The 27,117-nt window shown below is 41.3% G+C and overlaps 1 protein-coding gene across 5 annotated transcripts in view; it reads right to left on the minus strand.

Annotated features, from left to right (window-relative positions):
* Positions 1–1,540: 1,540 nt before the first annotated feature.
* LOC148324008 (myomegalin-like) overlaps positions 1,541–27,117 on the minus strand; it is a 50,964-nt gene continuing 25,387 nt past the window's right edge. Inside the window, exons 4-17 of one of the 5 annotated variants that reach the window (XM_088312830.1) lie at positions 26,139–26,288; positions 24,305–24,415; positions 20,142–20,218; positions 18,443–18,557; positions 10,251–10,385; positions 10,000–10,119; positions 9,444–9,653; positions 9,155–9,313; positions 8,744–8,839; positions 6,779–6,916; positions 6,285–6,464; positions 5,880–6,026; positions 5,549–5,770; positions 1,541–3,864 (exon numbers count right to left, since the gene is read on the minus strand). In XM_088312830.1, coding sequence (XP_088168956.1) covers positions 3,664–3,864; positions 5,549–5,770; positions 5,880–6,026; positions 6,285–6,464; positions 6,779–6,916; positions 8,744–8,839; positions 9,155–9,313; positions 9,444–9,653; positions 10,000–10,119; positions 10,251–10,385; positions 18,443–18,557; positions 20,142–20,218; positions 24,305–24,415; positions 26,139–26,213 — 1,986 coding nt within the window. In that variant the 5' untranslated portion in view covers positions 26,214–26,288 and the 3' untranslated portion in view covers positions 1,541–3,663. Of the gene's footprint in view, positions 3,865–5,548; positions 5,771–5,879; positions 6,027–6,284; positions 6,465–6,778; positions 6,917–8,743; positions 8,840–9,154; positions 9,314–9,443; positions 9,654–9,999; positions 10,120–10,250; positions 10,386–12,118; positions 13,897–18,442; positions 18,558–20,141; positions 20,219–24,304; positions 24,416–26,138; positions 26,289–27,117 lie in introns of those variants that run through there. The other 4 variants (XM_088312829.1, XM_088312827.1, XM_088312831.1 and 1 more) reach the window with 4 other exon arrangements.

Consider the following 27,117-nt stretch of genomic DNA (forward strand, 5'->3'; position numbering starts at 1 on the left):
GAGTTCTACTGGAAGCAGAAACTTAATAAACATGTAGGCTTGAAAAATAAAAGATACTGAAACTTAAGACTTCTCTCCAGAAACACTCCCAGTCTACAGTGTTCAGATCCTCATTATCACAACCTTTATCTTCTGTACTGAGTTCTACGGGATGCAGAAACTTCATAAACATGTAGGCTAATAAAAGAACAAAAGAAAGATACTGTAACTTAAACCTTCTCCAAGATGACATACAGTATGTTGACTAAGCCGGTCTCATTATCAATCTGCACATTATCCAGTTAACTTGATATCTTCCATCCATTATCGATCCCAGCCGTCTTCGGGGGAGTAGGCGTGGCCGCGTGGTACACCCTGGACTGGTTGCCAGCCAATCGCAGGGCACACGTAGACGAACAACCATTCACGCTCCCACTCATACCTAGGGGCAATTTAGAGTGATCAATCAACCTGCCATGCATGTTTTTGGAATGTGAGAGGAAACCGGAGTACCCGGAGGAAAGCCACACAGGCACGGGGAGAACATGTAAAGTCCACACAGGAAGGCCAGAGCCGGAATTGAGGGCATCATGCTAACCAGTCTCCCAGGGTTAACTTTAAAAACTGCTTGCCCATAGGGCAAGTGCCACTAAAATTTGCCTTGCCCGAGTGGCCAAATTACTTGCCCAACTTGGGCAAGTGACAATTTTTTTTCTCTTGCCCGAAGATTAAATTACCTTGCCCTGAGTGACTTTTTGTATGACGAAGTGTCTAATTACAAATTGCATGAATTTTTTGTTCGGACAGTTCCTGCCTAGAAAGAATTAAAAATATGTTACAATCATAAGGGTTGCTTATATAAAAATGTATCATGTATTAACACAATAATTAGGTGTCTGCTGACCCAGGATTATGTTATTCCTTCATGAGTTCTATGTTGCAGACGTTGCAGGCATTAAGAAACAGTCAATGAAGCATATGTCCGTAAGGAGCTGGCAGCTGGCAGGTAGAACTGATCCTGTGAAAGCTAGACTAAGAATAAAATGTTTATGGTTGTAAAACGTGTGCCACAAATGTAAATAAACATACAATCTGATAATCATAAATTAATCTTGTTTTCATCATCAACCATGAAACCCTACTCACAACAGCATGTATCATCCTGTGCAGTTATTGAAAATGTTAATTGTAGTTTTAATAATTAACAAATCTGCATGTTAAATTGGGAAAATGATATTACAGCAATCCAGATTATCAATTTTAAATCCCGGAGAGCCTATTAATTGAGTAATCAAATGAGTAAATTATGAGTGTGGGAAATTTGTGTATTCCTTTAAGACCAGGTCGTTGAGGTGGCCTCTGTATCGTCACCGGAAGATGTACTCGTAACTGTACTAGTAGCGTCACAACGTTGCTTAAATAGCGCTGGGATTTAGGATTGTACATAAGCATTAAATAGTACATTTGCATTTTAATGTCAAACTTTTTCGCGTTTAAGGTAAGCAGGTCTTACTGATTTGGGATGATGTAGAAATGTATGAAAAACATAAATGTAAGGACATTTGTTTCAATAGTATTTAATTGCAGCATTTACATTCATTTGTTTAGAGACAACAGATAAATCCAAATAACACCACAAACAACCATCAGCTGTTGGTCCATATCGGCAGTCACTGAACCAAGCTAAAACACTACAATAATTGACACAAACAGCTGTAAACTGAAAGTTTGGTACAGTTATGTGAATATGAAATGCAAGTTATTTTTCACTCAGATGCAGAAACACTCACACCCTACACACACATAAATATACATTTCACACAGAATGAGAATAACTCACCTGATTCAACCAATGTATGTTCACTTTACAATATCAACAACTCTGAATAATTGTCATGACCCGTGTCGGTCATGGCAGGGTGTTGTCGTTGTTTTCGCGTCTCCTTGTTGTTGTTTTGGTTTCTGTCAGCTGAGTAGGGGCGTTTCCCCTCAGCACTCCGTCCCCACCAGCCACGCACCTGTTCCCCGTTAGCCTCGCACACCTGACTCCCATCTGCTCCCATAATTACCGGACTATTTAAACACCTCACTCCGACAACCCATTGTAGGTGCATTGCCTTTCTTTCCCGACATCGCTGCCCTCGCCTTTGCGATTCTGCACGCCACTACCTTCCCTGTTCTCGTTCATGCCCCCAGCTCTTGTCACCTGTCCCTGTCCAGTTTCATATCCCCGCTTAGTTCGTTCCCGTCGTGTTTTGTTCTTTGTCCTTAGTCCAGTTAAGTCACGTTTAGTTTGCCTCTGTTATTTTGCACCCTGCTACGTTGGTTCTCCTTGTTTGATTCACTCAATAAATTCCCTTTAAGTTACACCTTCCCCCGCTTCCTCGCATTTTGGGTCCTCGCCCTCCTCGCCGACCGGCGAACCCCAACAAAAATTTTCGTAACATTTTATGGTATTCAGATAAGCAATGAGTGGTCCGGCGAACATGATTCTTCCAGTCGAACTACGATTTTAAAATCATTGAAGTGGCACTAATCCGTGAAATTGTCTGCTCCACACTTGAGGTGGTCAATTCTGAAACTGATTTTGTAATAATGATAAAATCTGATTCTGATATCAGCCGAAAAAACAGTATCGGATTTTATCAGACCACATCCAAAATGCTCGATATTAGTACTCATAGACAAGCAGTCCATTCGAGAATCCGCTCCTGTTCTGTTCTGCCCACGTGATCAAAACCACCACTTGTGTAAAGGAGCTAGTCAAGACGGTCTGTATGTGTGTGTGTGTGTGTGCGTCCGTGTGTGTGTACGTAGATGTATATGTGCGTGTGTGCGCGCGTACGCGTTTGTATGAAATGGGGGTGTGTGCTGGGTGGTTTAGGGTGTGTGTGAAGCGAACCTTTCTCCTCTACTTTTTACAAATTTACAAACTGGTCATGTGGAAAGGTTTGAACAACTTTATAAAGCTACTCAATCTACTTTCCCTCACCAGATGACGTTATCTAACTACCTGTCTTTCTGTCTGCCTGTCTCTGCTGCATGGTGCACAAGTGGTTAGTGTGTCTCCTTCACACTTCTTGTGCTTTGGATGTGAATTGGGGGTAATCAGGCTTGCGCCGACATTCCAAAACCATGCATATTATACAGCCATTAGATGTAAAAAAAAGATATTAAAAAAACAAAACAAAGCATCATATTGATTTTTTTGTTGTCTTAATTCCTTTCATATCATATCATATCATCAGCTTTTGTTGATCCGGATAAACACACACAAAAGATTGCATTAAGAGGTTTTTTTTTTTCCACTTCACCTTAGAAGCTCCATCTTTTCCTGTTCCCTAATTTACCACAGGTTTTGTATGACTCAATGATTTTCCAGGTTTTGTCTCTGGTTTTAGGTATTTGAATTTACTTAACTGGAAAATGCCTTTCATTTGCTTCAGTCATTTGCTAAATCCATTTTTCAATAAGATTTACAAAACGTACAATGAAGAAAATGTTTTTTCAGTCAGTGCTTGCTGATGTGTTCGAGAAAAGACCAATGTAAAGCAGTGACTAATAGTGATGCAATTTAAAGCCAGGCTACCAAACCAAATTCTTACTGTGGACACAATGTTAATAGTCACTCAAGAAGTTGCGCTCAGTGTTAGTATTTCACAGAAAAGGTTCTCATTAGTCATATTAGTACAACGATGCACCACCATCAAAGCTGTCAGCTGCTGGGGTAGTTGCCGCTACACAAAGTCCCATGCTTCTCTGATGCCCACCTCCAAACTCAGGCTGTCTGCTGCTGGGGCTTTCCCTCTGCATTTGAGCCACCTCAGCAAGGCGTTCTACCGGTGCGAGGTCAGAAAGAGGCTCCACTGTGTCCTGCAGGAGGACCTGGAATAAACCCACATAAAGATAATCATATCTCACATCACAGACACGCACTCATCTATCTATCTCGCTAGCTCTCAGCAATAATTCAACACATCATATTTACTTCTCTTAACACTGCATTACATGATGTGTTTTGTGTGCAAGCATGTCACTTCATGGGCGCGTTCCGTTCATACTAGGAGTCACATTTGTTTTTGTCACAAAAAACAAAAAATACCTGATTTAAAGTGTACCTGTGGTGGTCAAAAGGAAAAATCTATATGGTTTATCCCCCAAAAAATGCATTCAAATGCATTTTCGTTACACTGGTTGTATTAAAGCAAGTTTATAACAGCTTGCAGGACCTAGCAGTGTACCATTAACACTGTTTATAGAGTGGTGTGCTGCTAACCTCGACTTGGGATGTTGTGAGTCGGTGGGGAGAATACTTCGAAAACCTCCTCAATCCCACCGACATGCCTTCCATTGAGGAAGCAGAGCCTATCTCTGGGCTTGAATTAACCGAGGTGGTTAACAAGCTCCACGGTGGAAAAGTAAGCAGAGGTGGATGAGATCCGCCCGGAGTTCCTCACGGTTCTGGATGTTGTGGGGCTGTCATGGTTGACACGCCTCTACAACATCGCGTGGACATCAGGGATAGTGCCTCTGGATTGGCAGACCTGCCAAGGCTGCCCTTTGTCACAGATTCTGTTCATTACTTTTATGGACAGAATTTCTAGATGCAGCCAAGGCAATGAGGGTGTCCGGTTTGGTGGTCTCAGTAATGAATCTCTGCTTTTATCAGATGATGTGGTACTGTTGGCGGTTCGCAGCCGAGTGTGAATCAGTTGAGAAGAAGATCATTGTCTACAAATCTGAGACCATGGTTCTCAGTCGGAAAAGGGTGGCGAGAAGAAACTCCTCATCCACAGCGTGGATCTGGTTTGGCTTTTCCCTGAAAGTTTCAGAGACTCCCTTTGGATGTCGGATGGCAACACGGCGAACTTGTTTACGTAATCGCTTGCGGAGAGAGCACCCAAAACATGACGGTGACAGTCAAACCAAATGGAGATCAGGCACATGGCTTAGTCCTTTGCTAAAGACATAATTCCTATCAACACAGTGGAAGGACAACAAGGGCTTTGAAAACTGTTCAAAGTACTAGACCTGTGCTATGAGCAGTATTTTTATGGTGGCTTATATGTTTAACGTTCACTGCACATTTGGTTCAAATTAAAAACCTGTTGAGAAAGCTTAATTGGCTTTAAAAAAAATATATATTTTAGCGTTTTATATGCATTTGAAATATGTTGAAAATGGTCAAAAATGTGCAAATGCCTCTAAAAAAATGTAAAAAAAGAATTGATAAAATTGTGATCGGGATTTTATTTTCTAAAAATATTGTGATACGATATTTTTGCCATATCGCCCTCCCCTACCCTATACACATTTTTGGCACCACTGTTAGCATCTGTCTCTGCCCATATGTCCAAATCGGCAAGCCGGCTCTGGTTGTAGTACTCGTACTAGTAGTAGTAGTTGGGTTCTACAAAAATATGGAACAAAAAGTAGTATAGTAGGTTTGAATTAATGGGATTACTGCCGTCGGGTTACGGGGACTCCAGCTTTAGCAGGGAATCCCAGACTTCCCTCTACCCAGTCACTTCTTCTAGTACTGTGTTGTATTAACTTTTTCTCCACTTACCTCATTAACATGGAACTTCTTGGTGAGCGAGTCAAGCCTGCTTGAATGTCTGTTCCTTTGCTCCTGATTGCCTTTTTCTCGCTTCTCCATCTCTCCAACCACAAGCTCGGTAGCAGTATTCGATTGTAATCTTGATCCAAAACCTGAGTTGAGCTGATTGCAGAGCCGCTGAAGCCTGCCTGCCTGCTCAGCCATTAACTCACTAATTTCGTTCGCTGAATGCTGAAAATAATTGTCCATTGAATTAAATTAAGTTTCCTGTGAGTGGCACAAATAAGGTCCTGTGCAGTACCAGTATATACTGGCCCCTGGCACTGAACAAATCATTTACCTGCTCCTGATGTTGCTGGGCCTGTTGTGTCTGGTCAGCCAGCATCTGTTGGATAAGACGGTCTTTGAGCTGGAGTTGGGCGTTCAGCTCCTCCAAAACTTCGCCTGGTACAGAATGTATTTGAGTCAGCAAGGAAGAACGCAAATCCTGCAGGCCAAGAAAGAAGACAAATTTGATTAACAGATTATTAGAATTGACAACACAAAATGGACACCGGAGTCGGACTTAACTCGCTTTGTAACTGCATAGGTAGACTTAAGTGGGTAATACACTTCTTATAAAACTAGTTCATTTGAGAAAGGCGGGTTCATATTCTCCTGATTATGGCTCATGCTAATTTGTTGAATTAAAAATGGCTTTACTCCCCCCTGCCCCCAAAGTCTCCTTTTTTGTGTGTGTCAGTACCTGGACTTCTTGTGTTCGAGCCTGCAATGCCGCCTGCAGCTGGCTGAGGATAGCATCTTTCGCTTTCAGGATGTATTTCTGTCTCCGCTGACTCTCCTGCTGTTGCCGCTGGATGTTCCCACACGTATCACGCACCTGCTCCAACTCCAGAGAATTACCACGGACAAGCAACTCTAGACTCTGACACACAGAAAAGCATGTTGGTAAAAAAGTATACATGGGAAAGGCCCTTTTCATTTACAACATTACCCGGCCGGCTCCAGATGACATGGTAGGATAAATTTCCAAACAAATGCCCAGTCCCTCTTTTCCTTAATGCCTAACTTCTTAAAGTTCCAAAAGGCACACTAAAATCTTGTTGACACTCTTCCCACAGCGGAAGCTTTTATATTAAGAGGAGAACAATTTTATAATTTCTTGGATTTTCCATTTATGTATGCATAAAACATCGTCCTAATAGTAAATACAGGGATTGAGGAAAGGGTATTTCTTACTTTGATAGTCTCTTTGTTATTTGCCAGAATACAACGCTGTCTCTCGAGATCACTCTCCTTCTCTCGGAGAAGCTTCTGCAGTTGACTCATCTCTGCCATTTTCTCCTCGATAGACAGGAATTTGTCATCTACAGCCCGCTAAGGATTGAAAAAAAAAGTGACAAGCAAGCCAAGCCTGACGTTTGATGTAGTTTAGGTGGGTTGGTTGTGAATCAGTCGAAATTGTCGGTTGTCGGTTGTCGGTTGGTATGGTGGTGGTAATGGCGACTGGGACGTCCGGCTGACCGGTGTGTCACGTTGAGGCCATATCATGCTACTGTAAGCTTCAGTTAACTACAGGCATATATATGATTATATATTATATATTATGGAACAGTGGAAATCTAATTTCTTAAAATATGAGGCATGATGGCTATATATGTAACCCCGACGTAAGATGCCTGGGTCACTAAAACTTCGCTTGTCCCCGTGTGGCTACAGCACCCCTCTCAGGAAGTCATCCTAAAACTGGTTGTTGTGCACACTGCCCACAAAACATTAATGAAGTTGTTATCACTAGGCAGACTAGTGCTGCTATTCCATTCGTCTCAAACAGCCCCACGACACACACCACTCCGCTTGGTTCACTACATTGCACGGCCTCTGTTGCTTGTATAAAACCGGTGAGTAGTGGGATGGGAGCATGCCGAAAGTGAGGTTCTGCCTCATTTCACAGGGCTAGTCTCGAAAACGAAAATATGAATTGCCTTTGTACAGTCTTTCAGTGATACAGCTGTATGCCGTCAAGATAGCAATAAAGCCCACATATTTTGTGTTTTACATAAACATTGAACCGGGGTAACTATATTTACAATTTCATATGTATGATGAAGTAGTGCAATGGTGAATTTCTCGAGCAAAGCAAAGCAAACCTTGCCACCAGCACTCATTCTTTCTAAATAAGAGCTCACTGTCATTCACTTGGCCATCCCTCTGAGTCATTGTTTTCACTGCACAAAGCCACCATCCCCTAGGCCAGGCATGGGCAAATTACGGCCCGGGGGCTACATGTGGCCCATTAAACGTTTTAATCCCGCCCGGCGAACTAAAAAAAAATTGAATGAATAAACCTTGTTAACGTTTTATTTTCTAAATACTGTGGTTTTTCAAAGACATATATATTGTTGTTATGCTTTCGTTCATTTATTTTTTTTAATTAAATGTCTTTATTTTGTCCGATGAGGCAAAGTTACCAAAACACTCCATCCATCTGCTCCTCCTCTGTCAAATTTTAGAACCCATTGTGGCCCACCAATCAAAAGTTTGCCCACCCCTGCCCTAGGCGGTGCCGCATGCATTGTGCTGGGGAAACAGCGACGCTCCGCTCTGGCTTGTCTGCAGCGGAGGTGCTGCTTACAGAGGAGGAATAAGCAGGAATCCTCCGAGACGCATGAGTGGCGGAAAACACCTCTTTGGGGAGGTTTTTGATGAGGAATTAGCATTTTAACTTGGCTACAAGCACAGAAAAGTTAATTGAGCATGATATGGCCCCGTTAAGTCCAATTTCCATACCAACGTGACTTATGATCATTGGGAGGTTTGCGCACGACTCACGATCAGCATCTCTTGCCCAAACTTCATATAGGTGATTCCATTCAATGCAAGTCATCAATATCAATACCAAATCAAAACGTATGCGTTGTTTTGTGCAATATGGTTAATGCAGTTATACAAGGAACTCTTTAACTAAACAGAGTAGGTCAATCATTTGGACTAGGTCTTTTCACATGCTGAAAAAGTGAGCGCCCCTGGGTTAAAGCTATTTGCAAAAAACTTTATGTTGATACTTATCATATTATTACTGATACAGAAGAAATAAAAATGACTTAATTATAAATGAGGAACATTATGATAAACCTACAGTATATGAAACTACACTGACATAGGTTTATAGAGATTCGATTAGTGGATTTGCATATTGTCAACCTCGAGGGCTTTGTCTCTCTCCTTTAGGCGCTGCCGCAGTTTTTGGAACAAGGGATTTCTCTTCTCCTTTGTGTCTCCCAAGAGCTCAAAGTAGTCCTGATGAAGAAAGAAATATCAATATTTGATTATCCAACTGTGCATTTGTGACCATCATGGTTTGGGGAAATACGATATACAGTGAGGTTCATAAATATGTGGACCATGACACATTTCCAGCATTCCAGCTCTTTGATCATCAGGACCTTGATGTTTACACACAATGTGTACTGGACTACATCAAGTTCTGCATGGAAATTATATATATATATATATATATATATATATATATATATATATATATATATATATATATATATATATATGAGGTACTTTAAGTCATGAGGTGGCAAGAAATTACAATTTGCATCTAACCTCTACTAGCTGGTCTTTGGTGTGAAGGGACATTTTCAGCTTTCGGATGGTCTTTTCTCTCTCATTGACACGCTCCTGTCTTTCTTCCTCGCTGCTTTTCAGATGCTGGTCTTTTTCCATAATCGCAAACCAAGCATTTTCAAGAGCCAGTCGTAGCTCCTGAGAATTTGCAGTAATGAGCATCGTGACATGAGAAGGGTTATTTAAAAAGGCAAGTCCTCAAGAACATTTTGCACACTGACACATTTAAATCTAAACTCTCCTCAGGATTTACTCAATCTATCCATACCTGGTTGTTTTGCTCTCTGTCCCTCTTGTGTTGTAGTGCCCCCTGTAGGTCTTTCTCCAATAGTTTCAGAGCCTGGCATAAGTCCTCCTGTGTCCTGGTAGTCTGGTGCTGCATCTGCTGGCTCGCTTGAAGTTCAAGTTGAACTTGGAAGAGAGCTGCCTGCTGTGCCAGTTTATGAGACTGGCCTTGAAAAGCCTCTGGCCCAGATATCTTGAGGGTAAATCCCAAAGACGGGGAGGGTGAGGCGATTAACAGAGAAATGCACATAGATTAAAATTAATTATTAGGTGACAAAATCAGAGTGACTTTATACTTTACTATATTTTCTATTCTTTATTCTTATACCCCTTCAAATTTAGCTAGTCACCCAAGTCACTGACTGGTCTGAAGGAGTTTTAATTGTGTATCGAAGCAACAGAGCCAACATTGAGTTTACTAGTTGGCTGCAACCAGTCGTGTTCATTCAGTCACTGGCAATTAAGGAAAGTAGTCAAATGCCAATCCTGACTTTTATCATCTTGTACCACATATATGTTTAAATTTGAACTCCCTCAACCTCTGCCTCTTTGGAGGTGACAGTGTCACTTAGCGTAACGACGTTTCGCTCTTGCTGCAAGGCCTCTTCACGGGCCGAACGGAGCTCCATCGCCATTTGACAAAGATGTTGCTGTAGCTTCTACACAAATACAAAAACACATTTCCTTTGGTTCTGCATATGAAAAATGTTATCTGTCCATCGGCTGCATGAGCAATATGAGATTCAGAAGAATAAAAAGTAGATAAAAATGTTTTTTCGTGCGAACATACCTGGTTCCTGGCCCCACTTTGTTTCATCTTGGCTTGCAGAGAATAGACTTGATCCTGCGTCTTCTGCAGCTGCCTCATACTCTCATTGACAGCACCTTCATAGATACTGAGATGATCCTGTTTTTCAGTTAGTTGCTGAAACACAAACGGGAGAAGACTCATAATCACATTTGTGCAGATCAATCACCCATGACAAATATGTTGAATTTATTCCATAGACTTGTCAAGGATAACGATAAAAAATACAAAATTATTTATTGACTCAAACTTATATGAGATTTTGTTGCCAATAGTTTAACTGTGCATGTTAATGCGGTTAATTTTATGAAACATTATCCTTATGTTAACCTTAAGCGCTATATTAGGATAATGTGGGGAACTCGCATAATTGTTAGTTTTCATCCATCCATCCATTATCTGTACTGCTTCTCCTCACTAGGGTCGCGGGGGGGTGCTGGAGCCTATCCCAGCTGTCTTCAGGGAGTAGGCGGAGTACACCCTGAATTAGTTGCCAGCCAATCGCAGGGCACACATAGACGAACAAGCATCCGCGCTCACACTCACACGTAGGAGCAATTTAGAGGGCCCGATCAACCTGCCATGCATGTTTTTGGAATGTGGGAGGAAACTGGAGTACCCGGAGGAAACCCACGCAGGCATGGGGAGAACATACAAACTCCACACAGGAAGGCCGGAGCAGGAATCGAACCCTCAAGCTCCGTATTGTGAGGCCATCGTGATCACCAGCAGGGCCACTGTGCCACCTGTTAGTTTCCAGTACGTCTATAATTTACCCAGTTTGCAAAGAAATTCATACTAGGCGAATGGTAATAAACGCTTAGAGATTATCACAGTGTCTATGAACCATATTTGTTAATTCAAGGTCTTAATTATAACGTTAAGCCAAGTTACTTAGCCCTAACAAACCAACATGATCAAGTTTAATTTTATAATAACTAGGCTGCTAGTTGATTATAAATGACTGATAAATGAAAACACATGAATGGGGACAAATAGTTAAGATTTGGCTGAAAACAATATTGAGGTTTTACCGGTATGTTAATTAATATCGGAACAGGTAACAATGAAAAGAGAGATATTGCAGACTTTTTTTTGTAAAGAGGCCCAAATCAGGCCCAGACAGACCCCAGCAACCCAACCAGCCATCCTGACAAAACCCAACCAGGATCCTGCCAGGAGAATCACTCTAACAAGAGGTCATTTGTACAGATTATGCCTCATTTTAAATGTTGATTTACCTTGTAAAAATAGATGAATTTCTGTGTTTTGTTTCTTTATTGCAGTTGTGCTTAATTTGTATGTGCCCATATTCCTTTTAATAACATTGTTTATATGCATGTCTCATGATAAAAACATTTTACACCCTTTTCAGGCTGCCTGTGTTACCACTGACCAGTAATAACGACAAACTGCTCCTAAACAAGTCGTGATGATTTTATTGTTGTGGCAAATAGAAATTACGGCTTTTACATGTCACCGTTTATGAAACAGTGTTTTTTTTTCTGGACTACTTAAAAGAATACGTGAAAATTTAGATCATAACTACACCACTGGGTACAGTTACAAAACAGTAGACTGCCTTACCTTTAATGCAAAGAGAAACAAATAACTTCCATCCATAGCTCAATAGAACTTATTTCTCAGTCCAAAGCTCATGTAGGTGGTACACATTTGTTTTGTCAGATTAAGATCACTAATCTAAAGGACGATTGGACAGAACTGACCAGTAAATTATTGTTTTCATCAAGTGATGTTCAAACAACAATGGAAAGAAAGACTGATCAGTTTTGACCACAATATTCATGTCACACAGCCAAATTCAACCAGAATTTAGGTCTTACAGCTACCTGCTGAAAGTGAATGGGGCCACAGTGAAAATGATCATCCAACCAGTGCTCTTCCATCTTTGCCAGATCTGCCTTCAGTTTCTGCAGAGCACATGGTGTTGCAATCTTTGTCACAGGCTGGTGGGGGTACAGCTCCTTGTCAAATGTAGTTCTGTGCTGAGCACTCAGAGATGCGGGTAGTGACAATTGTGGCTCTTGTCTGGCTTTGACCAGAACTGGGAGTTTGCTGCCCCTTTGAGGAATCACTGGTCGATACACCCAGCCTCTTAGGAGGCTAAGCATCATTTCAAATCCAAAAATAGAGCTTTCACTTGGGCGTTTATCCAGTAGACTTTCTCCTTTACTTGTTGCGCTTTCTAGGTTTAATTCTTTTTCTTTGACATCACGAAAAGGACAGTCCTCAATTGCTGAATTGTCAAGAGATTCTAAAGATGATGTCGGGCTGCAGGACCTCATATTGACATAAATGGCCTTGTCAATCTTCAACTCAGCTGTAGGTGGTTCCAAAATGACTGGTACTGCAATTATTGAACCTGAAGCCCTATTGGAGTTCTCATTTACTGGAGTTCTAGATAAACTGAAAATAGATGGACCACAGGATGTGCTCCACCCTACACTGCGTGGCACCTTGCAAACTGCCTCATAGTCAGAATCTGCAACTCGAAGGGTAGCACATCCTCTACACCGTCTGGGCTTCTGGCCAGAGAATGTGTCAGTTGAACAGGGATGGAGGTTCTCGTGGTCCAGGTCAAGGTCATCCTTATCAGCCCATGACTCATACACAGAATAAGACAGGTCATTCTTGATCATTTCTGAATATTTTCCTCCCAGTGGGGAACACAGAACTACAATTTTAGAGTCCTCAGTAGCAGCATCCATCCCAACCAAACCAACCGAACTTACTTGAGTCGCATCGTCCGTGTTATTCTTCCGGTACAAGCTTCCAATACACTGCCTTAACCTGTCCTTCTCCAGAAGCAGCTTGTGCAGACGCTCCAGTGACAGCGCCTCAACACGCGCAATCACTGTGTCAATGCGGTACATTTGGTCCAGCATGAAGGCACACTTGGAGCAGACAAACTCACCCCGACCGTCCCGGGTCAGTTCGCAGTCAAGGGCATGCGAAAGCAAAACCTGCAAATTAAGTTTGGCATTCGGATGGAAAATCCATCTTCTCTGATTGCCACAGAGCGCACGGGCACAGATCCTGCACATTTCCTTCATCTTCTCAACATCCAGCAGCATCACTGACCGGCAGCAAATTATTTACAGATGCCACTTTCAAGGGCGGCTGGCATTTTCATTATAAAACTACCTCAACTATATCATTTGAGAGTAAAAAAAAAAACCGCTGGATCATGAAGTCGTTTTGCTTCAACGTCTCTTTGCCATTCAAGGGAGAATGGCAACTCCCGTGAAGGACCAGGCCAGGTAACGCCAGTATCGCGCTGTTATGACTATCAGACATCAATCACGTACATATTTGTAATCATATTCAGGGTGGAGCGCGGAGACATGGCGATCCCATTTACCACCGTTTCCTGTTTTGTCCTCAATGGTTTCTCCCGCAACGTCCTATTCCTTTTGTCAAAACAGACAAGGGAAAAATAACATATATGTCCACATAAAGCGGTGGCTTCTTGACGAATCCCCTGGCGTCGTCGCTCAGTGTAGAGGTAATGTAAAAAGTAAAACGTAAAGGCTGCTGGCGAGCGAGGCGATGTGTTCATCTCGGCCGCAACTAATCGCTGTGGCAATGAAGATCGTCTATATGAGATGATGCTTCACTCATCAGTTTTTAACTGGGATATTCCATCCTTGTTGGGATTTGGATAAACAAGGCAGTGCCAATTTAAAGGACATTATATTAAATGTAGTTTGTTGACAATGATGCAGTCTAATAAAAGCTGTATTCGTAATTATAGTAGACTCCCTTACAGACCACGTGAATAAACTAAATTGCTTTTTTAAGTAGATAGTGTAGTATCTTTTCATTGTTTGGCGTATGTGAGGGCGGTGTCAATTGAATAGTGGGTGACGTCATTGAAAGGGGACGAGCCTGTTTAGGGAAGATTGGCTCCCGCAGTTAGTCGTAATGTGGAGGTGTGGGTGCGAGTCGTGGCCTTCAGCTGCTCCTGTGTAAATGTGATTTATTCGCTTTTGTTTGGGTCGTTGAAACAAACAGATTCCATAACGGAATGTGTGCATCCGTGACCACTGGGATGGGCATCACAATATGATTCCAATGTAACAAATGTAATTTGGATTATGTGTTTTTGTGATGTGACTTTTTTGGCATTCTGCGTTGGCCTGACTGAGCCTGACACATTGCCAAAACCCCAAAAAACTATGTTGTACACCTTTCAGTATGTGATGTGCAGTGAGATTCATGACTGGTGAGGCACAATACCTCCCTGGAGTCCGATATAAAAATATGAACCCGAAATAGAAAAATTAGAGTGTGCGTTCTGTTGGATTTGGACTAAGAGGGAGGAGGAATGTTGGAAGTCATGGACAGATGGGCAGCGAGTAGTCCCTTGAAAAAAACCCGAGAAGGGTCTGGCTGTTAGGACACAAGAACCCCCACTGCGCATTCCTGTCAGCGGTAAGTCGACCCATGAGAAGGATCCGGTTAGAACCGGGGTGTTCCCAATACGACAGTGTCGCGCAGTGGGCCTTGGTGATATGATCGACCTATTTTATGGCGTTAGATTTATGCCAAATACCCCATAGGAAAACATGTTTTGTGCATACAAAAATGTGTTTCGCATGTACAAGACCCTCCAAGTGGACGGACAAAATAGGTTTTACGCTAACGGCTTCTCTCTCTACGCCACGTACACGACGCCGATTCACGCTAGCGATGCAGGTGAGACAATTGTGCCACAATTCTTAACCAATCAGCAGTCGGACTCTAGGGGTGTTTCTGATTGGCTGTTACAGTCCAATTGTAACTCAGAGGTGGGGTAAACAATACAATAAAACTTCATTTATTACGCACATTTCACAACAGCTGGAGCTGTAACAACGCGATTTCCATATGGTGTATTATAAATAGGAATAGAATGGCGTGGCGCTATTACAAAACAACATCTAATGATGAAGACGCAAATGCACAACTCCGAGAGGTGATTTTTGATTATAAAAAAAAAATAAATAAATAAAATGAACAGAAAAACGTTTATAGAAGCACATAGAAATAAAGTGTCAATAACGTTAAGCCAATCAAAGATATTTGAATAAAAATATTTTTGAATTATTACTAAAACAATAAGAACAGCGTGTTAGAATGCAACTGTTTGTGTTTAAGGTATTTGACATTACGCTTACGTAATTGTGTCATACATTTAACACCATAGAGAACAGCCGACACCGGGCATGGCCCTTGGTGTGAGGGGGCGTTCCCGTTGTCAAAATGGGGCATTCCCGTTAAAAAACGGTCTGCTTGACCTGAGAGACAAACTAGCTCAGCGCTAAGATAGGATGAGGCCAGTACAATACAACATAGATGGACTTAAAATGGGACCAAAGAAAAAAAAACATCCAGTCTGCTGTTGGCCAGGGTACAGTTTGGGATCCTGGAGGTTCACGTAAATAATGTTGCCCAAAAAAGCTAAAACAGTAGGATACTCTCCGTCAACAGGTCGGTGTAGGCGGCTCTCAGATACATTTGAATGAGATAATTGGATTTGGCTTTATAAAAGTATGACAAAGTTAATGTGCTACATACGGTAAGTGCACACCTGTTAGCATTTCTATCAAATTGGATTTTTCATTTTTTGGACTATTATGTGTTTTTGGGCAAAAGTTGGTTGGTTGTTGGTAGATAATTTATTGCATCAGTTTCAATAAAAGAGAACAGAATACAGTGTTCTTCAAGAACACAAGCCAATCGAAAGGCATAGAATGAAGCTAAAGCTTATCAATCTTCCACCTTTTCTACATAACTTATATAATACAAGAACGTCAACAGAAACAAAATTTGTATCCTCGCTGAGAAACAGTTTCTTTCCAAGAGCCATCTCCATTCTAAACTCTCACACACACACACGACCACTCTTACCTTGCAGAACAGCAACGTGATGTGCTTTTATATATCCTATTCAGTATTATTTTCCATTGCACTAATTATTCTCTTGTTTTTCTAATTTATATATTTATCTGAATTATTGTTGTATTGCACTGGAGAGGGGAGCTCTCTAATCTCGTTGCACACTTGAGTACAATGACAATAAAGGGATTTCTGATTCTGATTCCCACTTAGTCATATATTTTGTCATTACTTTGGATTTGAACATTCTTTTAAAAAAATAATTGAAGCATGTTTTCAAGATATTTTCATAACTATTCCACACAGATTTACATCTTTAAAAAAGAAACACATCCCTGCTTTCTGTTATTTCTTTTCTTGTGTTTTTTAGGACCTCACATCATAACAACTCTCTCTATTTTCAAACAACTTCTGAATACTGTGGCACAGTAAATTATTTTGTACTTTGTACATTATTTGTGCAGTATGAAGTTCAAATAAATCTGAGTTTCAAAATATTTAGTTTAACGAACAATGGATGTGTTGCGTCTATATATTTAGCTTGATCGATAATTCTTAGCGCTCTTTTCTGCAGCTTGAAGAAAAGATGAGTATTTGTTTTGTATGTATTTCACCAAAACTCAACCCCTAATGTCATATGTGGAATTAATATCCATCCATCCATTTTCTGTATCGCTTGTCCTCACAAGGGTCGTGGGGGGTGCTGGAGCCTAACCCAGTTATCTTCGGGCAGGAGGCAGGGTACACCCTGAACTGGTTGCCAGCCAATCGCAGGGCACACATAGACAAACAACCATCTGCGCTCACACTCATACCTAGGGGTAATTTAGAGTATTCAATCGGCCTGCCATGCATGTTTTTGGAATGTGGGAGGAAACCGGAGTACCCGCAGGAAAGCCACGCAGGTACGGGGAGAACATTCAAACTCCACAAAGGATGGCCAGAGTCGGGATTGAACCCACAGCCGATGCTGTCTCTCACTGTGAGGCTACCGTGCTAACCAGTCGGGCCACCGTGGAATTAATAGTGGGCTATAAATTATATATGATGCTTTATTATTCAGGACATCCTTGGTTTCACTAAGAATAGTTTTAACCTTCAACATTTTAGTTTTTATACAATACAATGCAACTTTTTTTTGTTTCGCACATTTCATAACAGTTGCAGCTATAACAAAGCGCTTTACACAGAGTATAATGTAAAGGAGTAATAATTCAATAACAATAATGTTATCTATATGTGGCTTCCAACCAAGACTCAATTACAATGAGGCAAAAGTACAATGAGTAAACCTTTTGAGTTGATTTAGTCATTCGGTAGCTAATGACAGTAATAATAATAAAGAGGTTTGGCGAAAGTCTGAGCCCGAGTTAGAGCCAACCTGTCCAGCTTATACATGTAGGAATAATAATAATAATTATAATAATAATAATAATAATACTAATAATAAATTTGATTTGGAAGTGTCTTTCAGGACGCTGTCCTGAGTAAAATATAAAAGTAAAAACACATATAAGGGCAGAAACACCAACATGTAAAAACAAACTGGATAAAATACAATAAAGCGGACGAGAGCCATATTTGGAATTAGCGAGAGTAGTTTAGGCGGAACAGATGGGTTTTGAGTTTAGTTTTAAAAACAGGGAGGGTGGTACAATGACGGCGGTCAGGTGGGAGAGCGTTCCAGAGCTGGGGAGCAAAGTGGCTGAAAGCTCTGTCGGGAGCAGGCAAGGGGTACAGTGAAGAGGACGGCGGATGAAGACCAGAGAGTGCAGGATGGAGTGACAATATGGACACGTATGTATCTCATTATATCCTTTTTATCAGAGTGAAATATGAATTACTTGGATGAAATGTTGACGACTAAATGTAAATTTTATCACTGCTCTCTGTTGTAAATCTTTCACCGCTACTATCCTGTCCATAAAGAAATGCATGCATGGATCTGTCATGTTTAGAAAAAAAGGCCTTGGTGGGGACAATGCATTCCTTTGACTTGCATTTCCCAGTAGGTGGGGATGTTTCTCTATGTTTTAAGGGTGCAACCACTGACATGTCATACTCAGCATTCTCTGACCTCACTATGAGCTGTCAAATGAAGACAGAAATTATATGGGTTTTGAGTAGAGTTTAGTTTAGATATGAAAGTTGAGATGGGCTAGTTCAAGGGGTTGAAAAGTGATGATTATTTGAAGGGCCAATGCCTGACAGCAGCCCTTGTTTGACATGTCACCCCAAAACACTGTCACTATGCCTGGATGGAGCACACATACCTTAATTATTTGTTCTTTCTTTGACAGGAAAGAGACAAGGTCTTGAACTTTGACCTCAAGCTGTTCAACTTGCAGGCTGAGTGACTGTTTCTTCTGCAGCAACTCATCGATCGACCTGAAGGACAAACAATTCAGTGGTTAAAGTGATAATTAATTTAGAGATTTTACAATCAGATATTGAACTTGAATCCTTTACCAAAGAAATCACAATAAGCAGGTCAGATTTCTTTTAGAGTGTAGTAAGTAAATAGAAGTGCCAGCACATTTCCCTTTTAGCACAAATCAAGCAGTTAGGGAGCAACTTAAAGTCTCATCACTGCTTTCAATTAACATATGAATTAATAAATGAGGATATATAGTCTTCAATATATAGTTTTTTTTTTTTATGTATATTTCTCCTAACTAACACGTGAACTCTACACACGCAAACACACACATGGGAACAAAAGAGGCAGCTCTCATGGTGTAGCGGCAGGGCCCCTGACAACAACAGAGTTGCTACTTGTGCACAATTGATTTATTTTTTGGGTGGGAAATGATCAGCTTTGATGCTCCATTTCCATTTCTTAAGAATGTGTTTTTTTTAGACACCTGCGCATTGCCCGAAATGCTCGCAGGGTGCTTTAAATTATAAGGAGACAAAGTGATCAAGTCAAGAATTGTATTGTAACTGTCTTTATTTTAACAGCTTTCAGTCCGAGCGGACGTGTGGTGACGCTGGGCACGTGGAGCGCTCCCATTGGTCTGCCTTCCGGGATGCTGATAGCCTCGCTGGTTGCGCTCCACTTCCGGGGTGCGACAGGAATGGCTTTGGTGCTGCTACAAGTACTGCCCTGCTAGAGAGTCCTTGGCTGGTAAAAATCGTGAAAATATATTTTTTTCTTTTTTGAACCTCAGAACTATGAAGCATAAATGCTAACCACTCATCCACGATGCTTACCCACCCATCCATCCATCCATCCATTATCTGAGCTGCTTTTCCTCACAAGGCATGCTGGAGCCTATCCCAGCTGCCTCCGGGCAGTAGGTGGGGTACACCCTGGACTGGTTGCCAGCCAATCGCAGGAAATTCAATGAAACAACTGTCAGAGCTCACAATCACACTTGGGGACAATTTGGAGTGTTCAATTAATCAACCGTGGTTGTCTTTGGAATATGGGAGGAAACCAGAGTACCTGGAGAAAACCCAAGCAGGCACAGGGAGAACATGCAAAGTCCACACAGGAAGGCCGGAGCCGAAATCGATCCCACGACCTTTGCACTATGAGGCCATTGTGCTAACTAGTCGGCAACCGCGATTTTCTACTTTTCTGTTTGTATCCTCTTTCATGCCCATGTCACACGAAGAACCTGTTGACTGAGGCAGACCTACATTATTGTATATACCACCATGCTGCCTATTTATAATAATATGCCTGTTTTTTGCCACAAACACAGTCAAGCCTACTGTTTCTTTTCTTGCTTTATATTTGTTGTTACCCACCCCTGAGCACGCGAGTGCACAAAGTAGAGTATTGTTGTAATGATCCAAATCCTCAACTTTGCCATTGTTGTTTTAGAAGAGATTCCTAGAAGAGTCTATCTGGTTGGATAAATGAAATATTGTCTAGGACGCCCAGAGTTTGCAATAGAAACGTGCAACAAGTTCATGTCCCAGAGAAGCTGAAACGTAAACAAAAGAAATGTTTGGTCCACTCACCGTGCGGTGTCCAGAAGCTTCTTTTTTTCACAAAGCTCATTTTTTAGGTTCTCAACTTCAACCTTCAGTTGGATGTTCTGAAAGACAGGTACAAAATACTTGGTGAATTCAATAGTCAATAATGTGTGCCCTTCAAGTTTTGGTGTGCAGAAAAATACACGTCAGCGACAGAAACTTTTCCTTTTGATAATATAGGTGTACGAATACAAAGGTGGTGGATGAAAATATTTATTTACAATCATTCAATTTAGAGAAATCTACTGTAGTCCACTCTCAAAACAAACTACTAAAGTTTTAAAATCTAATGCCGTACTTCCGACAAAGTGGTATCTGATTAAGCAACAGGTTTATTGTGCTAAAACTTCAAACAATCAGGAACTAATATAATCAGCTCCCCTAATGCCAATATGATCATTAGTGGACTAAGTGACATAGAAGTGACAATCTACAAAACAAAATAAGTCCCCTCGGCTCCAGGGAGTTTTGTGCAAACTAAAAATAGCTAGAAATAGCTATCTGGGTTATGAAAACCTGCTGTATTAGCACCCCTCTCTCTGTGTTCTAGTTCTCCCTCTTCCCAAGGTCTCCAGCAACTGTCAGAACCAAACTGTCTACTGTTCTGCTGAACCCATATACTGCTCAGAAATGTGTCATGTTTTAACTCGTGCAATGATCTTTCTCAGAAAAGCATTAGGTGTTATAAATGACATCCTTGTAAAAATCTTCACATGCTATTTTACAAGTATACATGCACAGCATTCTCAGATGCCCACCAGGCTCTGGCCTCTTACAATAACATAGTGTGTCATCAGGTCTATAGCTGCCAGTGGAAAACAGGTCAGCCAAAAAACTGGAGGGCAGTTCAAACAAATCTTCTCTAGGCAGTGTAAGGTCAGTTTAACTACACAGCAGACATGAGACTTATTTTTTTAAATGCTACAGAAAAGCCCAGCAGTTATGTACACTCTATGTATGTTATGTATGTATGTTAAACCTGGCTAATATGTATGTATGTGTTGGAGAGCCTAGGGTGGACTCTATAGGTGACTCGGTTCAAAGATGATATGCTCTTTTCACCCCCGGGTGTCGGTTAGAACACAAGGATGAGTCCAAGATGTGGGTTGGCAGTTTTAATGATTTCTCTTCAACCAATATGTAACAGTACAGGCAACAGGCGGACAAAACATGGGCACAGGTGGAAATTAGGTGATGATGGATGTATCCATGTAGGAATGCATGTGAGCTAGTCAGAGTGTGAGCTAGTGTACAAGTGTAGCAGTGAGTGTGTGAGCTAGCGTACAAGTGTGGCAGTGAGCATGTGTCAGTGAGCGTGTGGTTCTGTAACAGAAAGAAACAACACATAAGTGTATGGCTCAACTGAAAGGAATAGCAGCTGTAAAATGTACTTGCATGCGCAAACTACATAAAGCTAAATGAGACACACATCGAATTTGCGTCAATAAACAGTGGCCAACTACGGCCGTGGACGGCGCACAATGGCGGCGTCACTAAGGAAGGTGCACTGCCCAGTTAACGGCAGACCTGACGCACATAGATGTATAAAACTATACAAAAGGAGTGCGCCGTAGTGGAGCAGAATCTCCCCCATGCAACTAACACACAGAGGGGAACATTTAGACATACACACGCCAAGCTTAAGACACATTCAGTTATGCGGCGAACTTCAAAGGGAGCTCGGCGACGGAGCACGGCAAGAAGCATGGCGGTGACGCACAACGACAAATTGGACAGGAATAGACATGACGCGGCGCGATGAATAAACACTGTAAACAAATAAATACACCAGTGTACTCATTTGAGGTCAGGAACGCACACGAACACTGAGGCATCGAACACATCACATGCTAGTGGCGGTTGGCTAACTGCTGCGCAATAGGCAGTTGTCAGTAACCCGTATGCGGGCGCTTCTCGCGAGAGCTCGGCACCGACGCGACTCCAATCACACAACAAGCACACAAACCATGACGACATTCAACTTTAGGAACCTTTCTAACAGTATGTATGTATGTATGTATACAGTGAAACCCCGCTACGCGGTTCACCTTTCGCGGGTTCAGTGCTTCGCGGGTCTAAAAAATATTCGGGGGCATTGTAGTTTCGCCGAGCGGCACAAGGGGGCGCTGAAGCGGTTAGACGGCCGGCGTGCGCCGAAGAGGAGAGTGGACAAAGAAGATAGTAGACGAAGAAGAGCAGGTTCCCCCTGACACGATTGGTGGCGACGTTTCGCGCGGTTCGGACCGTATCAGAGCTCCGGCCGGCGTGCGTGGCAGTTAAGCCGTAGATGAGCACCTTCCCCGGGCACGGGCGGTGCCAAGCGGGCCCTAAGTTTAACCGAATGGAAGCTCCCGAGGAGGAGGGCATGCTCGCGTCACAGTAAGACGAAGAGGAGCACCTTCCCCGGGCACGGGCGGTTCCAAGCGGCCCCTAAGTTTAACCGAATGGAAGCTCCCGAGGAGGAGGGCATGCTCGCGTCACAGTAAGCCGAAGAGGAGCACCTTCCGCCCGGGCACCGGCGGAGCGCGAGGCTGTCAGTTATGAATGAATAAATAAATAAATGAAGAATGCCACCTTTCATTTCACAGTCATGATCCGTGCCTGTCATGATCCGTGCCTGTCATGCCGCGTGTGTTTTTGTTTTTTCAGCTGTGTGGGCGTTCCTCCAGCGATCGTCTCGTCAGCTGCTGCGAGACGCGCTGATTACACTGACTATATTGTGATTATAATAAATATCTTTGTATCACCACCTTTTTTCCCGTGTCTGCGTTTGGAGAGTCCTGTTCAATCCTCCAGCTCTGCTGGAGCATCATAACATTCACAGGGCACACCGGACAGTGTACCAGCAGGTAAAAGTCGAAGTAATTAAATAAATACAAAAAGAAGTAATTGAATAAATACAAAAATAATGGCTGGGGAATAAAAAAATAAGTTTTAATAATATTTTTTTTTGTTATAACATGAATTTCACTCTCTCTCTCTCTACCAGTATATATATATATATATATACATATATATATATATATTTTTTATTTTTATTTTTTTTAAGCATTTTTGAAGGTGTGCCGCTACTTCGCACCTATATATATTTATATACATATATATATATATATATATATATATATATAGGTGCGAAGTATATATTTACACTGTGTTTTTTTTTTGTCTTTTTTTTTTTTTTTTTTTGAAGGTGCGACGCTACTTCGCGGATTTTCAGTTTTCGCGGGTGGTCTCGGTCCCCATTAACCGCGATAACCGGGGGTTCACTGTATATGTATGTGTCAGGGATGTTTCTATAAAATAAGCTTGAACAAATGAATCAACCTGCCAAGATTGTCTTTGTCACTCGTGAGGAGCAGTCCGCCAAAGCCCTCAGTGTGAGGAGGCCCTGAGAAAAGCTGAAGCTTCCTGCTCCCGTGTGGTTTTTAATTTGAATATGCAACTCATACAGAATGGAAAACTTGAACATTGACTTTATCACACTCGCCCACGCTCTTCCTGCGTATTCTAACAGTTTCAGTTTACAAGACATCTTTTGGTTCACACTTCTGCTAAGTTTGAGCTGAACGATTTCCTGTTCTGCTGCCAGCGCAGACTCTTTTGCTAATTCTAAACTGCAAAGAAGTACATGTTCACTTGTGACCTTCTGACCTGTAAGCATAGGTTTGAAGCTTGATAATATGACAAATTAATTTTTTTGACAGTATGTATGTATGTATGTATGTATGTATGTATGTATGAGTTGTCAAAGCCCTTGGCTCAGCATAGTGACAGTAACTTGTCGAACGCCACCACTCACTCCAAAACATTAGATACTACATTAATAATAAGTAAAGCTCATACTAAAATATGTCATTCTGAGGAAACTGGTAAGCAACATCTTACCATTCCTTAAAAAAAGAGACAAATTATATCTATTCAAATCAGTTTGGATAGGAATCTACACACCAAATGACAGCTGTAAATGGTTATCCCAACCCCCAATTTGGGGCAACATTTCATATGGACCTATTTCAACCAGTATAGAATTGTTGCAGACTTGCTTTACACAGCAGTTAATGTCCAATATGAGCCTGGTTTTCTGTAAGTCTCAGAGAGGGGTGCAAGTGAAGTTACATATTTGGAGAAATTATTCACACATAACTCACCGTCTTGTGCACATCATCACTGCTCGCCTCAAACCTCTGCTGGATCTTCTCCTCCAGGAAGTAGATCCTAAGCTTCAGGCTGAAGTTCTCCTTTTTCAGGTCATTTAGGTGCTGATAGATAGTGCGATAACCATAAAAATTGCAATTAGACATGGTACGAGGCTGATATACACTAGGGAGCATTGTAGCCCCAATTTAGCATGGTATAACGTTAAGGCAGAAAAAAAGAAAGGTAGAACGAAAGTAAGAGAGACCCGCTGAAAGGTAGAAATTAGATCTGTGTTTGAAACAGACCAACAGTGAACATGAGTATAAGCTCAACTTGCTTTGGAGTTGTTAGGGGATGGATCCTGGACATTGAGCTGGAGGATGGGGGTTGTTTCTTTTTTTACCCCAAGGAAGTCATTTGAAGAATGCATTACTGCGATTGGTGAGATTTTGTGAGTATATATGGGTCATTCCAGAACTTTTTTGTGCCCTCATGAAATTTCAGATAATCTATTTGTGTTATTATCATTAATTTGTGTTTTAATTTACTGCTTCCACTGTCTTGGTTGTTGTATTATTGTTATGTTCTATCTAAAGTGCTTTGTTACAGCTGCAGCTGTTGTGAAATGTGCTATATAAATAAAGTTGTATTGTGTTGTACTGTATTGTATAGCTCACGCCATATTATTTATCACTGGACCTCAAACTCTTTGAGACCTAATCAACACTTCAACGCCTTCAGAAACACCAGTTACCACACTTGCGCCAAATGTTTAATGATCAATGAACCCATTATTACAGCATATCAATGCCTCCAGTTTACATTGGGATGTTGTCAGAAGTGTGCCAAGATCGACTGAATGTGAAAAAATTAAATCATCCTTTTTTTGCAGATTTGTTTTTAGGCGTCAAAGCATAATTCAAGATGGAAATAAGAAAACATCAGTGTCTTTCCACAGTTTTGGTGCTATTTTCTTTCTAAAAATGCATTAGTGAATTACAATTATTAAAAACTGAAATGTGAAAAATACAGTGTGTTGTGTGATGTGTTGTTGTAATGGTCTTTAGTCCTTGACAAATGTCCTATGAAATTTGTATGAATTGTAAGTTTTTTTTTTTTTTTTTGGGTTGGCCTGGTAGCATGGTGAGATGCAATAGTAACAGTATCTGCCTACAACCTTCTGTCAAGTAAGGTTAAATAAACAGCTGTGCATGACTGTGAGAATAACTGGAGTTTTGTGTATGTATGTGTGTGCACGTGTCATTGTATGACCTTTTTCTAGATCCCAGAGCACTCTGTGGTTTTCCCCTTTTAGAGGTAACAAGAACTCCTTGATGCCGACTTGCATGACGTTACCCAGCCCTGTTCATGAGCAGTGCCAAGCCCCAAACATCTAAATAGCAGTGGGAATGTCCGATTGCGTTTATTGTGCTGCCATGTCAACATGAGACACGGTGGTTCAAAATGATCATTTGTTAACCTAATTATATTTTCAAGGGACAGACCATATATCCCTACGAGCTGATTAAAATAACAGAAAGAAAAAAACACCACTAAAAGGGTGAACATGCAAAAAAGAAAAAAAGGGAGGGTCTGAAAAAGGAAATGTAAATGTCTGTAACACAAAATGGGAGTGAAATGAAAAGAGAAATAGGGTGTCCACACAAATTAGAGTCTGTATGGAGTTTGCTAAATCTACTAAGTGACAGCAATCAGTCAGAAGGCAAACATACCGCAAATGGTCCCAGAAAAAAGACACATATAGAACATACAGTATAATGAATTTCTTACAATTATAATCAAATGATAGAAAAGCAGAACACTTGCTCTTGTTGCAATTCTCACCAGTCCAGCAGAAATAATGGATAATGGATGAAAACTTGATTTACTCATCAAGCATTGCCAGCAAGTTGTTAACATAAAGTTAGAGATGGTGTGTGTGAGGGCAACACCGATGACCCATGTTGTATGTATCAATGGTCAAGTCTTCTTAACCTGGGAATGAGAAAATGATCACGTTTTTAAACGGGCTAATTATTTAAAGCCCTGACCACATATAGTGTGTGTAGGTAGGGCATTCCTTCCCTCTCTCCAGATGGTGTCACTGGTACGCCATTCAAAAGGGCTTTTAAGCAGAACAAACCGGAACGTATATTTGTGTTGTTTTTTTTGTGCATGATTTCATCAAGTTTTACTAGGTCAGCCTATAATTAAAATAATGTGCTAAATGATGCTTAATAATAATACAATTGCTGTTGCCTGCATAGGCTACAGATTAATTGGTGTGGTAAAAGATAAACGCAATCCTGCCAAATTGATGCAACAACTAAATATACCTTCCTTGTTTGGCTTTGTGGTTGGATGCTATTGGATGTTATTTGTTTTTCAAGAACAGATACACACAAAAAATAGTCCCGGTCACTTACAGGACTGACATAGACAAACAACTAGAGGTGTTCCGAGGTACGAACAGCCGACTTATGAACATTCAGAGATGCGAAACAAATGTTGACTGATGTCCATAAATATTATAAATGTTCTGCAAATTCTGTATTTTTTAACTCACACGACATCATACTCTAAAGTGCTGTTGTTCCCATTTGTGCCACAAAACATGCATTTCAACACGTATCACTCATCTAGGAGGTGAAGAAGAAGGATTTTTTTTTTAATGACCTCAAATGGTATTAATCGATTGAAATTTAACATGTTCCAATTTACAAACAATTTGTCTTAGGTACAGCCTCTCGGAACTCATTTTGAACATAACTTGGGGGCTTCCTGTAGTCCCATTCCCATTCAAACCATGGACAATTTTGAGTCA

Source organism: Idiotropiscis lumnitzeri, chromosome 13 (genome assembly GCF_059441095.1).
Source record: "Idiotropiscis lumnitzeri isolate Australia: NSW breed Sydney's pygmy pipehorse chromosome 13, RoL_Ilum_1.0, whole genome shotgun sequence".
In the NCBI taxonomy this organism is placed as follows: Eukaryota; Metazoa; Chordata; class Actinopteri; order Syngnathiformes; family Syngnathidae; genus Idiotropiscis; species Idiotropiscis lumnitzeri.